This window comes from Callospermophilus lateralis, chromosome 1 (genome assembly GCF_048772815.1).
Source record: "Callospermophilus lateralis isolate mCalLat2 chromosome 1, mCalLat2.hap1, whole genome shotgun sequence".
In the NCBI taxonomy this organism is placed as follows: Eukaryota; Metazoa; Chordata; class Mammalia; order Rodentia; family Sciuridae; genus Callospermophilus; species Callospermophilus lateralis.
The window spans coordinates 206057544-206074304 of record NC_135305.1 but is presented as its reverse complement, the minus strand read 5'-3'; the positions used below and the strand labels follow the sequence as shown (position 1 = coordinate 206074304).

The window sequence follows — 16761 nt, the reverse complement described above, 5'->3', positions numbered from 1 at the left end:
CCCTTAGGTGTGACTTGTCAAGCCATACTTCTGCTATTTTGAACTCGACGTCCTACTTTCTTCTTATTGTTGTTGTAGTGGTTGTTACTATATGTGGGATATAGCATATAGAGTTATGGTTATGGGGAGAGGATGCTGGGATATCTATGTCTGCTCAGAATTAGGGCAAAAGACAACACCTGCTTTCTTCTTGCGGATCAGCATAAACATTGCTAAAGGGTGTTCAGGTTTTTTCCTCAAGATCTTTTACTCTTAATGAATTTGCCCTCAGTTCAGCCAGAATAACCAAGAGCCTCCCCATTTTTCATCCTCTTCCTTTCCTCTAGGCCTCAGTTTCCCTAGAGATCTGCTCAGTGAGGGAAGTGGACTAGAATTTAAAAGTTTAAGGTCCACTGTAGCTTCTAGGTTCCTCCATAGGTAGAGCTGGTTGGACATCTCTGCCTCTCTTAATAAACTGTGGGCTCCTGAGGGACGGGTTTACTTGATTCTTATCCTTGACCAGGCATAGAAGGAAGGGGGTGGGCCTCCTAAGGGACTGACTTCTCACCTCTGTTGACCATAGGGTTAGGGCCGCTGGAGAGGCTCAGTGTCCTTAAGAATTCAAGAGAAGTGCCATTCCTTGCCAGTAATCCCAGCGGCTCAGGAGGCTGAAGCAGGAGGATTTCAAGTTCAAAGCCAGCCTCAGCAACTTAGCCAGACCCCAAGCAATTCAGCAAAACACTGGTTCTCAATTAAAATGTAAAAATGGGCTGTGGATCGTGGCTCAGTGGTTAAGCACCTCTGGGTTCAATGCCTTATATTAAAAAAAAAAAAAAAAAAAAAAAAAAAATCCAGACCACCGACATTGTTTTGGGGGACTGGCCCAGCCTCTGTCTACCATGGATACAGGTAGCCCAAGGAGTCATCAAGTCATTTTGGCCAAACACTGGTCTGCCAGCCAAGAGTTCCTCAAGCATCCACTGTCTCTCCCTTTGGCCCTGTGATCCAAGATTTGCTATGTGGCCTGCAGGGTGGAACCCACAGCACCTCTGGTGCCAGAGGTAGGGGGCACAGCTGCAGCTGGTGCTATGCACAGTACTCCCTTGTTCAGTGGAGGGCACATTCACAACTCAATACAGAGACCCGAGGGCCTGTTCACATTTCTTCTCTTACCTTTCCAGCCTCACGTTTTCTCTCACTCATTCATTCTTCAAAAAATCAACACCAGGAGTTGGTGGTGTAGCTCAGTGGTACAGCACTTGCCTAGCACAGAAGAGGCCCTGGTTTCTATCTCCAGACTACACACACACAAAACCACAAAATTTCAACACAACAACTCTGTGAAACTCATCTTGCACTGCCAAATCCTTCTTCTAATTTACCAACTGACCTGGTGACCGTGGGCCAGTCACCGAACACAGCAAGTCTGTCTGGCCTGCCTTGCTTGTAACGGAAGGGTTGCTGTGAGCATTAGAAACAAGCAGGCCAAGTGCCTGGGGTAGGCTGCAGGCTCATGGTCTTGCAAAGAGCAACCCTAACACCGACTTGATGTCTGGTGAGCCTCAAAGCCAAACAGCAGGAGAGAAAGCACAGGAAGCCAAGACTCAGGTGACCCACGAGTATGATTCCCTTCCAAAGCGGCACACCTGGACAGCAAAGAGAAGTCGGATTGACTTTCCCTAAGTAAGACCTTCGTACCTTTGTACCAAGAGATCTGATCCTTCTTAGCTTTGGGAAAGAGGACTAAGCCTGGGAAGGTGGAAACAAGTCCGACGTAATGCCACATTGGGTAGGAAGGAACCCAGCTACAGTGCCTAGGACGTCCCCACACCGCGTGGCTGAGGCAGGAAGGGGAGGAGGAGAGAGAGGAAGCACCGGTCAGGTCAGCGGCGCTCCAGCTGCGCAGGGCGGAGCCTGGGCTGGTCCGCCTGCGCGCAGGTGAGCTAGCCAGGACCGAGCGCGGCGGACCGGGTGCCAAGCTCCGGCGCCCGCGGCCGCCGCTCCGAGTCACAGGCTACAGTTGTTTTCCCCATCAAGGGCGCCCCAGAGCCATGGCTGGCCAGAACTGCAGGGTCACAGTTGTACTGCTGGGGGGCCTGCTACTGCTTGCGGTGCGCCTGATGCGCGGGGCAGGTGAGTGCGGGGCTCGGGGCTGGGGTGGCGCCGAGCAGTGGGGCGGGCTCTCCGGCCCGCGCTAGGCGGTGAGGGTGCTGAGGAGTACCGGGTGCCGAGACTGCAGAATGGGATGGCGCGGCAGCCCAGTCGGGGTGCTCTGGTGGGATGGGACCCCCAGGACAGCCCGGCCCCTGTTCGCTCCTCATCGGGTGCCGTGGCAATGCCCTGCTGGGTTCCAGCGACCTAGCTCTGGGCTCAGGCCGTGGCACGTGGGAGTGTCTTGGACCCAGAGCCTCTCGGTCCAAGTGGATGAGCCCAGCGCTGGCCGAAGGGGAAAAGGCGCGCCGAAGCTTAGCCCTGGGAACAGGCCCGAGGGGGCGAGCTGTGCGTCCTGGGGGCTTTGCTGGGATTCTTGGGGAGAACCACGCCGGGTGTGGGGAGAGAGCTTTCCGCTCCAACGCTCTACCTCCTCAACTGGGCCAAGGAGAAAGAAAACAGTGGTCGGATTATCAGATCGCCTCCTTTTTACCCTTCCGCCAGCCCCTCGCCTTCTCCAGAAGTTCAAGAGTGTTAATTCGAAATGAAAGCGCCAGGTAGGAGAAAGCTGCCAGGGTCCGCGCCCCAAGGACAGGCCTTCCTCCTGCCCCTGGCATCTCTGTGTAGTGGACTTTGACTGCAGCATTGGGTAGTTTCGGGGGAAATTAGGCTAGTTCAGGTTGGGAGGAGGGACCGCCAAGAGGTCTGTGCCAGTGAGGACGTGCCCTGGAAGTTTTAGAACATAGTAAATAATCTGGTGTCTTCATGTAAGAACTTGAAATGAGGTCTTTTCTGAGACTAGCACAGGTTTTGTGTTTTTGAAGGAGACCTATCCAGGAAGTGATTTGGGCTTTCGATATCATTTGCCGCACCTAAGCGAGTGTTTATGTTTGACAGGTAGATAAACTAGGGTAAATTATAGTAAAGAATGAAACTAGAACTTGTGAGGTTGAACTTGGACGTGACAGTGACAATTATCGTTACAAACCCAAGGCAGGAAAGTTTCCTGATTTCTTTCTCCAACATTAGGTGACATTACTGCACAATAGATAGAAAAGATTTAAAACCATTAAAACATTGAATACATATTTACTGTAATATCATAGGACTGAAGTTCAAGATCCCATTTGTAGAGAAAGAAATCAGTTTAAGAGTAAAAAACGGCTTAGGGAGTGAAGATGGGTATAAATGTGTTAGAGAAAAGAGTGTGTCTACACACATTCTTGGAAGTGTGTTGAAAATTGTTTGAGATGTTTCTAACTTTCTGTGATAACAGAAAGAAACTTGTCCATGAAAATATGGTGTAAATCAAGGCATTATGGATCTTGAACTGGCTTGTTACATGTCCAGGAAGTTCTTGAGGGGCTAAGCTCTGTGTAATGGTTTGGTGTATAAAAACCACAAAGCCTAGTAACTTCCCCAATTCACTTTCTTAAATTCCTCCCTATTACCTCAGGAACAGACTCTGAGAACCCATGGTGATGCTCACTTGAGGGCTTTTGTGTTTAGAATAGAGCTCAGCAGCAGTACATCTGATTTGCCTGGAGTTGTGGGGTGTATCTAACTGGTGGAGCCTTTGGGAAGTTATTGGAGTCTGTCCTGCAAGGACAGAGAAAGCCAGAGCCCTCTCTCTCACTGTGGATTTGTTTGATAAATTCCTGAACTCTCTGAAGAAAGACTTAGCAGAGTGGAAATGGACTTGGTATCTCCATGCAACTGAAAATATAGGACAATTGTGTTTTGATAGAGTGTGTGGGTGAGACTTTGGTATTCCCACCAACTCCCCCATTTCCAGGAATGAAGCACTGATTGAGTTGGAATCATAACCTTGTTAAAACCTTAACTTGGTTGCTTTCCAAGAACTGATACCAGAGTCTGGTTCAGTGACCCCATTGTTACTGCATTGTTTCCTCCAAAAGATGCAGGCAGACAGATCAAATGCTGTGTTTGTTCACCTCGGGTGAGTGTGTGTGTTCGTCATTCTTCAGATTCAAAAGAGGAACTGCTGGCTGGTATCTGGAATGTGTAACAGGCAGGACTGATGAGTCCCACCAGTCCTCCTCCATACCCCACAGATTTGCACGAGTTGAGTCACAGGAGAGGGCTGTTCTGCCAGTCATAGATGTGTGCTGGGGCTTACCTGTCAGCCCTGGTTTGCCTCAGGTACTGTCATTCCGTCTGTGATGACTGCACCCACCCACATACATGCTCTTCTGAAGGTTCTCCCTGGCTATCAGTGTAAAAGAAGGATGTTAAAAACAATAGTTAAAAACAACACATTTTGAGTAGCACAGAGTTATCACAGAAAAGTTGGCAATAAATATAACTCAAATGGAAAAAAAAATCATCTGTGAGCAAACCACCTTGTTCATTTGGATGCAGTCTTTTCATCAAGTGTGTGCATAAACTAAAAATGGGAAAACCTCATTGAATGGCTTTAACTAGTCCCCTATTGTTGGGCATTTAGGTTGCTTCTAATTTTTTCTATTTAAAATAGAGCAGATTCAACAGTGGGGGACTGCTTATATTAATTCTGACAGGTCTAGTCAATGAAAAGTTCTTACAAATTTTGTCATGTAGACGACATAATGACATAACAATGTAATCATGTTGCCAAGGATATAAAATAGTATGTTGTAGAAACTGGATTATTCTATTTTTGATTTATCTGAGAATGTTTTTGTGGCTATGTTGCTCTGAAGATTATTTTATTTAATTAATTGATTGATTTTTAGAGACAGGGCTTGCTAAATTGCTGAGGGGGGCTCAAATTTATGATCCTCCTGCCTCAGCCTTCAGAGTCACCGAGCTTATACTGCGCCCAGCTGTTTTGCACTTTCTTGACTGTTTGGTCCAGCTAAAATTCTGGAAGTAGAGTTGCTGGGGTGAGGAGGGAGTCATATGGCTTCAGATGCACGTTTCTATGTTGCTGTGGCAAGGTTGTCCTCTTGTCCTGCCGTATCCTCCAGCCGTTGCTGTGTGAGTACCTGTTTCTCACACCTTCCCAGGCTGTCACTGGGGTCGCTTCACCAACATCCATGAAAGTCCTCCCTAGTTCAGCAGGCAGTCTGAGCAGGGTTGTTAGATGCTCAAGAGTCTGAAGAACTCCCTCCACCTAGGTAGTATTAGTAGCCCCAAAGAAAATAGATCTGCAACCCTTGGCTTATAACATAAGTCTCACCTGCATTTTTGCCCAGTAGTGCTGATTGGGGTTTGGATGGGGTGGGGAGGTAGAGGTGACAGAGCAATTTGCTGGCTAGAAAGACCGCTGACGGAGGTTGGCATGGATGGGGCAGTAGGAGATGACAAGACCTCTGATGTAAATGTACATGTTTCCAAAATAGGACATTGGCCAAAAATTACTTTTTTTTTTTTTTTTTGGTAGTACTGGGGATTGTACCCAGGGCCTTAAGCATGCAAAGCAAGAACTCTGCCTCTCAGTTGCAGGAGTAGCAAGCCCGCCCTTTTTATTTTTTAATTTTGAGACAAGGTTTCACTAAATACAAAAATCAATACAAAAATCCCCTCTGATGGGGGGAACCCATCCATGGCTATGTCTGTTAGCCTTGGTGAGTAAGAAAAATTCATACCCGTTAATTATCATTCTAAATTATAAAAATTATTCCACAATCAAATTATTTCAAACCACTTACCACAACCTTGTAATTAGCCCATCACCTTCTCCCGGCAGCTGGAAGCATTCTAGACAACCAGGCCAGGACAGCCGGGTTCCTTCCCTCACCTCTTTCTAGCCTTGGATTTCTACTGGGTGCATTGGTTTTTAAAATCACTGACGACCACTGCTTCTTGTGATGCGGATGCATATTGAGCATTTTCTGCACCAGCCACTCTTCTGTTTTGCATGTGAGCATCTCCCACGTAACATCAGTAATCTATTCCTGAAAACTAGGCATTCTGCAGGAAAACACCAATTCTCTACATCTCATTCTTTGGTGTGGGGAAAAAAATCTAACCACCCACTGCATAGCAATACAAAAACCCCCAGCAGTTTCCAAAAGAATAATGAAACATAAGGAGATACATATATGTAATTAGCAACTAATCCTGTTAAATGTAAAATACATAAGAAATCCCTTAGAGACTTCCAGGGCATTTATGTGATTGTCCACAGACAGCTGCTCTGTGTGCGGTGACCCCACTGTACCTCCCTTTGTTGACATGCCAGTGTCTCTTCTTGCTCCAGATGTTCTTGATCCCATTATTTTTGGAATGCAAGTCAAGACTACCTGTGCATTGTTTTGTTTAAAGTGCTGTGTTTGGAGATGTAAATGTACATGTTTCCAAAATAGAATATTGGCCAAAAATTATTATATATATATTTTTTTTGTAGTACTGAGGATTGTACTCAGGGCCTTGAGTATGCAAAGCAAGCACTCTACCTCTTAGTTGCAGAAGTAGCACACCCGCCCTTTTTATTTTTTAATTTTGAGACAAGTTTTCACTAAATGACCCAGGCTGACGCATGATCCTCCTGCCTTGAACTTCTGAGTAGCTGAGATAACAGGAGTGCCTAGCTATGCCCAGGCAAAAATAACTTTGACGGATGAAATCGAAGTTCTATGATGTATAAGTAATAAAAATGATGCCATTTTCTCCTGAGAAAATATAGATAAAACTCTTAAATCGGCCTCTGTGTTGCGCTACTCTCCATTTTCAAACACCTACTGCTACTAACTTCCCTTGAGTAAGCACAGAGAGGTGAAGTAACCAGCCCTGGGCCACCCAGTTGCAATGGAGTGATGCTAAGGCATCCAGAGAGTCTGACTCCAGAACCAGCTCCCAACACGGTGAGCTGTGCCCCACACACCGTGGGCCTCGAAGGCACATGTGCTTGTCAGCTTAGAGACATTCACTGAGCTCCAGAAACTTTCTTTATTAAAAAAATTTCCCAGCACAGTGGCATACACCTGTAATCCCAGCAATTTGGGTGGCTGAAACAGGTGGATTGCAAGTTCAAAGCCAGCCTCAGTAATTCAGCAAGTCCTTAAGCAACTTAGTGAAACCATGTCTCAAAATATAATAAAAAGGGCTGGGGATGTGGCTCAGTGGTAAAATGCCCCTGGGTTCAAACCCTGGTACCAAAAAAAAAAAAGCAGTTCATGTTGTTTGTATTTGTTTTAGGAATATGTATATGTTTTTAATCAAACAATTTAAAAACTGTGTAGAAAAAGAATTACACACATGACCTAATGATGTTAATGATGTCTCAGTCAATGGTGGGCCACATACACAACCACAGTCCCATAAGAATATAGTGGAGGTGAAAAATTCCTATGGCCTAGTGATGCTACCACAGTCCTCATAACTAGAGCAATGCATTTTGCACACACGTGTGATGATGCTGGTTGAAACAATCATACAAACGAATAGCACAGACAGTTATGGGCAGTGCAGAATTTTGGATAATGATCATAAGCAAGTATGTTACTGGTTATGTATTTACTATACTACACTTTCTATTATTGTTTTAGAGTATATTCCATCTACTCATTAAAAAAAAAAAAAAAGGCTGAGGCAGGAGGACCGCAAGTTCAAAGCCAGACTCAGCAACTTAGTGAGGCCCTAAGCAACTCAGTGAGACCCTGTCTCTAAATAAAATATAAAATAGGGCTGAGGATGTGTCTCAGTGGTCGAGTATCCCTGAGTTCAATATTTGGTACCAAAATAATAATAATAATAATAATAGCCAAGTGTGGTGGTACATGCCTGGAATCCCAGTGACTTGGGAGGCTAAGGAAGGGATAGTGCATATTGGAGGCCAGCCACAGCCACATACCAAGTTCCTATCTCAAAATTAAAAAAGAAAAAAGTCGGGGATGTAGCTCAGTGGTGGAGCCTTGCCTAGCATGTGCGAGGCTCTGGGTTCTATGCCCAGCATCACAAATAAAAACGGTTTATTATAACCCGTGCTGCTAAACTGGCAGCAGCCTACGCACAGCTTGTGTTTACCACGTCTCTCGTTTGTCTGGAGGCCATGTTAAGTGGGTGACCTACACCATCCGGGTTTCTGTAAGTACATGATATGACATTTATGCAACAATGAAATTGCCAGTGATACAGTTCTCAGAAGGCGTCCCCAGTGTTCCATGACGGTACTACAAAATGGGTGGGGCAGTGTATCCCCTCCTGCCTCAGGCTCTGGACCTCCTCCCAGAGGCAGCCGCGGTTTCTTGTGTATTGTTCTGGAGCTATTTTTATGCTATACAGGTTTATAAGTGGATGTACCTCCCTCTTGTGCACAAAGCATACTATAGTGCCTAGTGTAGGATTTACCCCATAGACTTCTTGTTTTTCACTTAGGACTCTTGGTGTTCATTCCATATCAGAACATACACAACAGCCAGGTGCCTTTTGACAGCTGCATAATATTCCTTGTTGTGGGAATTGCATGTTAAATTTAACCATCTCCTTATGGATGGATTGTTCCCTTTTTTTGTTACTATGAACAGAACCTCAGTACCTATCTTTGCAGCCAACTTTGTTGGGCAAGTTCATCTGTAGGCAAAATTCCTAGAGGAAGCTGGGCGCAGTGGTGCACACTTGTAATCCCAGGGGCTTGGGAGGCTGAGGCAGAAGGATTGAAAATTCAGTCTCAGCAAAAGCAAGGAGCTAAGCAAGTCAGTGAGACCCTGTCTCTAAATAAAAATACAATATTTGGCTCAGTGGTCAAGTGCTCCTGAATTTAATCCCCAGAACACCCCCACTCCACCCAAACAAAATCCCTGGAGGAAGAGTAACTGGAAAGTAAACAAGGAAGTGAAGCAAGTAAATAAATAAATATTTTTTAAAAGGGAGATGCAATAGCTTACCCAAGGTCATGGCTAGCAGGTGGAGGCGCTGTCTGTGGATCAGGTAGTCTCCTAGAGTGAGGGCTTCCACTCCACTTTCTGGTTTATTTATTTATTTTCCAGTTGAAACTAATCACAAATGTCAGGTGAAACCTTGTCTCATTTTGAAATTCCTTTCATGTATTTGCATTTGGTTAATGTTTTATGTCTGTTCTGAATCTCTTCCTGGGGTATGGATGCCTCCATCAGTTACATCCCATGTAAATCACGCAGTCGCTGGGTCCTCTTCAAGCTCTCTGTGGCTATTTGTCTTACAATAAGTTTTTCTTGTTAGTGAAAAACACGCAGAGACTCCCTGTTCCTGGGTGGTGACCTCGCCGTCTTTTTCCTCCTCTGACACACATCTAGAAAGCCACATGACTTCATGCCTTCCATTCTCTGCTCATTACACTTCATTGTTGCAGAGTGACCTTTTGTTGATTGCCAGGGACAGGGTGACCTCTTACTGATCGCAAGGGACGCCTTGCGGTCCTTATCTTCCTGAACCATTTCAGGATGCCCAGAGTCCTGCGTGTCAAGCAGACCGAAGCCTCTGGTTGGCTCTTCACATTTACACCGATGATTGGTTAGCTCTTCACAATCCCATACTTTAGGTCTCATATTTAAGGTACCACCTGTCTTAAGCGGCTCCGATACATATACCCAAATGTGTATGATCACACACGATAAATATTTTTTTTCTTGCTCACCTAAGATGCAAAACAGAGGATGTCCTCCAAGCTGTGACATAGGGACTCAGGCCTTTCCATTTTTTGAGACCTGCCGTCTTCAACATGCTTGCTTCTGTGTTCATCTGCATCAAACAGATAGAGTCAAGCAGCGCATGAGAAATCTCACATTGGAGGTTTTCATGGGCCACGAAAGGAAGTTGCTCACATCACTGCTGCTGCTGTTGTGGGGGCTGGACCTCGGCAGCACAGCCCCACTGAGGCAGAAGGGAGGCTGGGTCGTGTAGTGTGGTTGTGAGCCCAGGAGGCGGCCGGGAATGTCCAATTTGCAGGCAGCTGGCAGAATGGTCAGGATTCCCAGTTCTAACCTCAATCATGTCAACAGTTGGCTTCATATGAGACTGGGGGCAGTTGCCTCACCCCTCTGGGCCTCCGTTTTCCAACCTTTAATCGATGAGTTTGACCACACATAGAAACTTCTTGCACACGTGTTTTATGAACTGATTTAAACCAAAGCCAACCCTCAGGAAGTTTTATGTCCAAGCACCACGAGTGAAGTGGCTAGAACCACACCTGGTACCTGGTGGTATTTGGTACCTTCCTGTGGAATAAACAAGGACATGATCAAGGTCTCTTGGCAAATCTTTCTAGGAATCTTATAGAAGTCAGATCACTTTTTTTAAGTCACACTGTCAGAAAGTGGCAAAGGCAGAAAATTATAAACTCTGGGTCTTCTGGCTTTAAATTTGATGCAAATCAGGTAGACTAGGAGGAGAAAAGAAAAACAGTCCCCAAGGCTCCACATGTGGACACAAATCCTGGGAAAACTAGAAAATTAGAGAAAAGAAAGTGTGGATTGTCAAAGGAGCCCAAACTCGCTGTCTCTGCAGAGGTGGGGAGATTGTTCTCCACCCTGCACCAGGGCCTGGCACCTTCGCTGTGTGAAATGTGCCCAGGGTCTCTGCTGATCCCTTTCATCCTGGGTCCAGGAAACAGTGGATGGGGTATGGGCAGGTTGGCAGGATGCAGTCCTCCTCTGGAATAACCAGAAAATAATGATGAACTGCTAATGATACAACGAAAGAAGCCAGGTAGTCACGGGTACAGTGTGGCTACAGTTGTTATTTGCTCTTTCTTTTGTGTATCTCACAGGAAGACATAAGGGAAAAGGCTGAAGGAAATAGCAACACCTCAAGTGTCTGGGCTTACATGTGGCTCAGCAGTGTCCTCATGGTGAAGGGCGACTTATTAGCAGCAATAGTGAACATGACAAGAACTTTGTATTGTCCCGTGAGGTCCTCCATTTTAACTACATCACTCTACAGCAATGCAGAATTTGTGACAGAATACGGTAGAAAATCAGAATATTCTTTATAGGCATCTGATTGAATGTCTTTAAACGTTTACAAAATTAAAAGTTCTTTCTTGCTGGGTGCCATAGTGTGGACCTGTGATTCCTGGCTACTCGGGAGGCTGAGGCAGGAGGATCACAAGTTCAAAGCCAGCCTCAGCAACTTAGCGAGACCTTGTCTCAAAATTAAAAAATAAAAAGGGCTGAGGATGTAGCCCGGTGGAAGAGCACACTGGATTCAATACCTATCTTCAATTACTGCATTTAGAAAATAAGGTGCACTTTTTAATTCTCTCCTGGATGGGGCCCAGGGAACCACTGAGAGCCTTTGTTAACCTGACTGCATAGGGGATGGGCTCTTTCACTAGCAGCCATACTTTCTGGTAGACAGAAACACCAGTCAGTAATTAGACTGCAGGGTGAATGCCTCGCCTGGGGTGCAAACATCCTTAAATAATAAATTTGAAAGTGTCTTGAAAAGGAAAATTAAAACAGCTTCAGGAGCACAGATGGTGTAACTTCAAGTTCTTTAATGAAGCACAAGCACTCCTAGCCTCAATGACAGAAGGTCAAAGCGTTCTTAGAGAAATGTGCCATTTGTGCAAGAGTGTACAAGGTGACAATCTGCTACCTTTGCCTGGGACGATAAAAACAGTCTCTAGAAATAAAAGTTCCATCAACTTTCTGAATCCAGAGATAGCACAGAGTTGAAGTTGGGCCGCTGTCTTTGTTTCTGGGTCTGCCCACTTCCTTGGCATTTTGCCGTGTCACAGAACACTTGGAACCATGAGAAGTATCTGCAATTCCTGATAATGTGTGGTCCAGCTGGAAGCCGAACTGGGATGGTGCATGACCAGGCACGTGCCTTGCTTGCCCAAATAGACGCCTTATCTTCTATTACTGGTCTGGAGGCAGGAACATCAGGCTATTTCAACCAAGGATGTTTCACTAAAACAATATGAAACCTAAGAGCAACTTACAAACATTTGGCGTGCAGGTCCCAGGACATCACAGAGGTGATGAGATTAATCCCCTGTGTTTGTCTCAGGGCATCTCCCAAACCAGACACTGGGCTGCTATGCAGGTGGTACACTGGTCATAGAGGAGAGGTATGTGCCCAGTGCCTCTGCTCTGCTGGAGTCCCCAGGCCACAAGGACCTCGTCTTGGAAGGGCCCAGCCTATGTGATGGACCATCCTCTATCCACTGCGCTGCTGGCAAGTCTAGTTCAACACTTCTGAGGATATAACATCCAGCCTCCATAGGTCACTACACTTCTGAATTCTTGCATGTCACCATATTTCCCATTTCCTCAATGCACACATCCCAAAGAGCTCAGATTCTAGGCTAGAAACTGATCCAGAGTGAGGAAGTGGAGAAATGGGTGGCTTGGAGCCAAACGCCTCCTGGGCTCATGGTTACCTTTCTAGCTTATTGACAGTGATCTTACTCAGCAAGCTTTGGCATTGGGCAAAGCTTGGTTCAAATCCCGACTCCACTGCTTATTAACTTGGTGAGTTGGGCAAGTGACTTAACCTCCCTGAGACTCTGTGCTTGGTTACAAAACAGCACCAGCAGTATCTGGAGGTTGGCTGGAGGTCCCTATGAAAGGACATTTGTAAGTCACTCAGTCCTGGCCTAGAACAAATCTCTCCACTAATCAGAATTATTATGATTTTGATCATCTGAGTTGAGCCCAAGAACATTTGTAATTTCAATGGCAGATTCTCATCATCCATGTAATCAGCTGCCTGTTGGGAGATGTTAATGCTACCACCTGCTTTGGCTCCTCCCATGGATTAACTTTGGGCAACTATGGGGATATCTATGGGGGAAATTCCTAGAGGTGGAACTGCTGGATTGAAATCTGCAAGAAGCCATTTTCAAGGACACCAGAACGTTTCCAAAAGTTGTTTGCAATAGAGTACCTACGCATACATGAATTTCCTGTTAGCCAAGGAACTGACCGGACAGGTTTTGTACAACTTAAGTGCTGTGCTCAGTTGTACATGATCTCTGAATGAGAATGTACCAGAAGGCTTCCAGGGATGGCAGCTTTCCTTGTGTCGGGAGTCTTAAATGGAGATTGTACTGGAGCATGCCAGTGTGTGAAACCAGAACTAGAACCCCCATGGATTGGAGCCTGGCAGCACCCTGGCCTTTAATTCTTACTGAGAGATGGAGAATCCTCTAGAACTGGTCTGGAAGTCGCTGACGCTCTTATCAGGCACATCAGCCTTGGTTAACCCTGTCAGGAGCTTGCTCTTATTTTGTCAGAACACAGAAGGCACTTTTCACATTGTAAACAGAGCGTGGGTCATCTAGCAGAAGCCCAGCCACACCCAAATGCAGCCCCATCCTGGAATAATATCTTCCAGCCTTTGAGTTTCTCAACCTCTGTTGGGCAATATAACCCAAGTTCTAGCCAGAAACACTGGGGAAGGTGTATGTCTCACTGGCACCTTCCAACTCTGGCTAAGTGTCTTCTGCTCTTTTCCCTGGTAGCTGGAGACTAGAGACAACTCAAATATACATCCATAGAAACCAGGTAGATAAATTACACTGCCTCCAATAGAATACCAGGCAGCCATTTAAAAGAATAAGGTAGCGTTCTTTAACCTGATGTGGAATAACGCACAGGGTACATTGTGAAGAGGAAACCCAATGTTCAGAACAGTGGGGTGATTTGCAAACTTTTGGCAAGTTAAAATAAATAAAATTAAATAGAAATGGTATATAGATATACACCCACACTCTCCTCGACTACCCCTGAACCAATGCACCCCCAAAATGGTAACGGTTGCTTCAGGGAAAAAAAACAGACTTAAGGGTAAGAGAAAAATATTTTACTGGTCAGGTGTTTATCATTTCATTTCATTATTTTATGCCTCACATAATATTTATCTAAATGTAAAAAATATTTTTCAGTTCTATTGAGGTGTCACATACACGCCATAAAAGTCACCAACCTCAGTTGTGCAATTTGACAAGTCCTACCAAGCGCATGATATGATATTTCCATTCCCCACAAAATTCCTTCCAACCCCTCTACAGTCAGTTCCTGCCCCTTGGCCCCTGGCAATGACTGATTTGCCTTCTACTACCATAGTTTTGCCTTCAAAATATTCTCTTCCTTCCAACAAAGGGGTTATCGTGTATATGTTTCTGTGTGTGTGTGAATTGAGTCCATGTAGTTTTGCTCAACTTTTGGTTCTCATTCACATTAATGATTAGCAATTAATTCTCCCCTATGTTATGCTAAATGACATAAGCTAGACACAAAGACACATCCTGTATAATTCCACTTATTCGAGCAGTCAGATTCAGGGAGACAGAAGGTAGGGTGATGGTTGCACAATAATGTGAATGTGTATGATGCCACTGGACTGTACATTTAAAATGGGGTTAGAATGACAAAGTTTGTTATGCATATTTTACCACAATAAAAAAAAGTGGGGAAAAAAAGTCTATGGGCTTATTCATGTCTGCTACTCTTTTCCCTTTTCTTTTTTATTAATTTTTTTTTCAGTGATGGGGATGGAACCTAGGGCCTCATGCTTGCTGGACAAGTGCTCTACTATAGAGCTACACCCCTGGTCCTAGTTTTTTGTTTTCTTTTTAAAATCAAAATAGAAAGACTTTTTCTCTCTCTCTCTCTCTGTCTGTCTCTTAGAAGAAGGAGAAGAAGAAAAGCAAAACTTACAATTCTAAATCTTGCTTTAGAAATGACCTAGTCTATCTAGATGCCCAGGACAGCACCTTCAGCCTGCCCAGTCCCCACAGAACTCACTGTACTTGCTCAGGGTTCAGATCGGGAGAAGGGCTTGGAGTTTAGATCATGGAGAAGGACCATGTCTTCAGAAACAACAAGGTTTTCTCCTTCAGCTTTAGCATCATGACAAAATAATTTGTTATACAAAACCTTGAAGCTCTGCAAGAACCTGGTTCATTCAGAGTAGACTTCGGACTGGGATTGTGGATAAGATCCCATGGCCACCTCTGTGCAGGCTCAAAAAGGGACTCTGAGGATGTCAGCTGCATGCCCAGAGGGACAGGGGAGAGTTGAGTTTTTAATCATCAGAGAAGCTTTCAGACAGCTAGCAGTCGTTCTCCTAAGTTTAAAAAATTGTTTTATTGACATGTAATAAAGTACACAGATCCTAAGTGTGCAATTTAGTACCTTATATAGAGGAGATATATACATTTCATACATATAATGTGTGTGTGTGTGTATATATATATATATATGTGTGTGTATTTTATATAACACGAGATAAATATATATCTCATGTATATGATATAAGTGTATACATAAAATGTTCCTCAGTGGCAGGAATATAGTCTGAGAAATGCAACATTGGGCTAGGGATGGAGCTCAGTGGTAGACCACTTGCCTAACATATGAAAGGCCCTGAGTTTGATCCCCAGCACTTCAAACAAACCAAAAAAAAAAGCATTGTTATGGAATTTCATCATTGTGTGTGCTTGCATAAGTTAAGTTGGTTATCACGTCACTAGTATAATCTTTTGGGACCACCATCATATATGCTGACCTATTGTTGCCCAAAACTTTGTTATATGGCACATTACCACATGCATATGTGTGTGTGGGGGGGAACATTTGCGCACCTTGTAACCATCACCCAAATCAAGACTGGAACATTCCAGTATTGCAGAAGTTTTTCACTTGCCCCCCTCCCACCTAGTATCTGCTCCCTAGAGGTTTACTACCCTGACTTACACAAGCAAAGATTGGCTTTATCCCAATGTACATTCAACGGAATCACCCAGCATGTAGTCCGTTGAGTGTGGATTCCTATGTGACTAGCCCCCTGTTGGTTTCAGCTATTTAATCTCCAGTGGCAAAGCTGGGCTGTGGGATCAAAGTCTTCCAGAGCAAGAAACTGGAAATTCAGTAACTTCTAAAACATTGAGCTTCTGGGGAGGGGCTGTACAGGTCCATGGTCTGTCAAGGTCCCCGAGCATTTGTGCAGATGAATTGTTTGATCCCCTCCTCTGACTCTTTCCACCTCTGTCCTTGTGATCCTTGGTGGCTTTTCTGATTCATACCTGAAGGTGTAACAGAGTGAAACGCTAACATTTTGTGGAATGAAATGCCCTGTGGTCATATTAGCATATCATCATGCATTATGTGCAGTGGCTGGATACTAAAATATATTTGTTGTTGAATCCTGCAGTGCCCACATTCAAAGTCTGTTACTCTGCAGCTCTCTTACCTTGGTCATCCTCCTTGAAATCATTTCTCCACCCAGTACGGTTTGATTCCATCTGGGGTTACATCCTCAAGTCCAGTCTTGAATTTGCAAGGAGCCATAACACAGCCACAGTCCCAGAGAAGTGTAGACATAGAGACAGCCACTTGTTACAGACTGTGGTCCAGTCGGGGCCCGCAGCCTAGTGGAGGCACAGACCTCTCTAACGTGGCCTGTGTTTTTGACTCATAAAAATGAAAAATACTGCCGAAGGGTCTGGATGGCTTCATGCAAGCCCTTTACTACTTTGGAAAATGGGTTAAATACCTGCAGACAGAGCTGATCACTAGCATTGCTTTCAGAAGATGGCTCAGTAACTTCAGAAGGTTGATAGCTTGCATCATTGCACATAATTTCCTTTGATAAGGAGTTTGGGAATCCAGAGTGGGATGTGAACTTGAATTGACTGAGAATACACACAGGTTCTTTTTAACATGGCTGTTAGAACGTTATTTTCCTGTCCTCTATGAT

General features: G+C 44.8%; 1 protein-coding gene across 1 annotated transcript in view; it reads left to right on the top strand.

The window, feature by feature from the left end:
* The first annotated feature begins 2030 nt into the window (after positions 1-2030).
* Cdcp1 (CUB domain containing protein 1) overlaps positions 2031-16761 on the top strand; it is a 45952-nt gene continuing 31221 nt past the window's right edge. The window contains exon 1 of the mRNA XM_076856616.2: positions 2031-2112. Within this exon, the coding sequence (XP_076712731.2) occupies positions 2031-2112 (82 nt within the window). The remainder of the gene's footprint in view (positions 2113-16761) is intronic.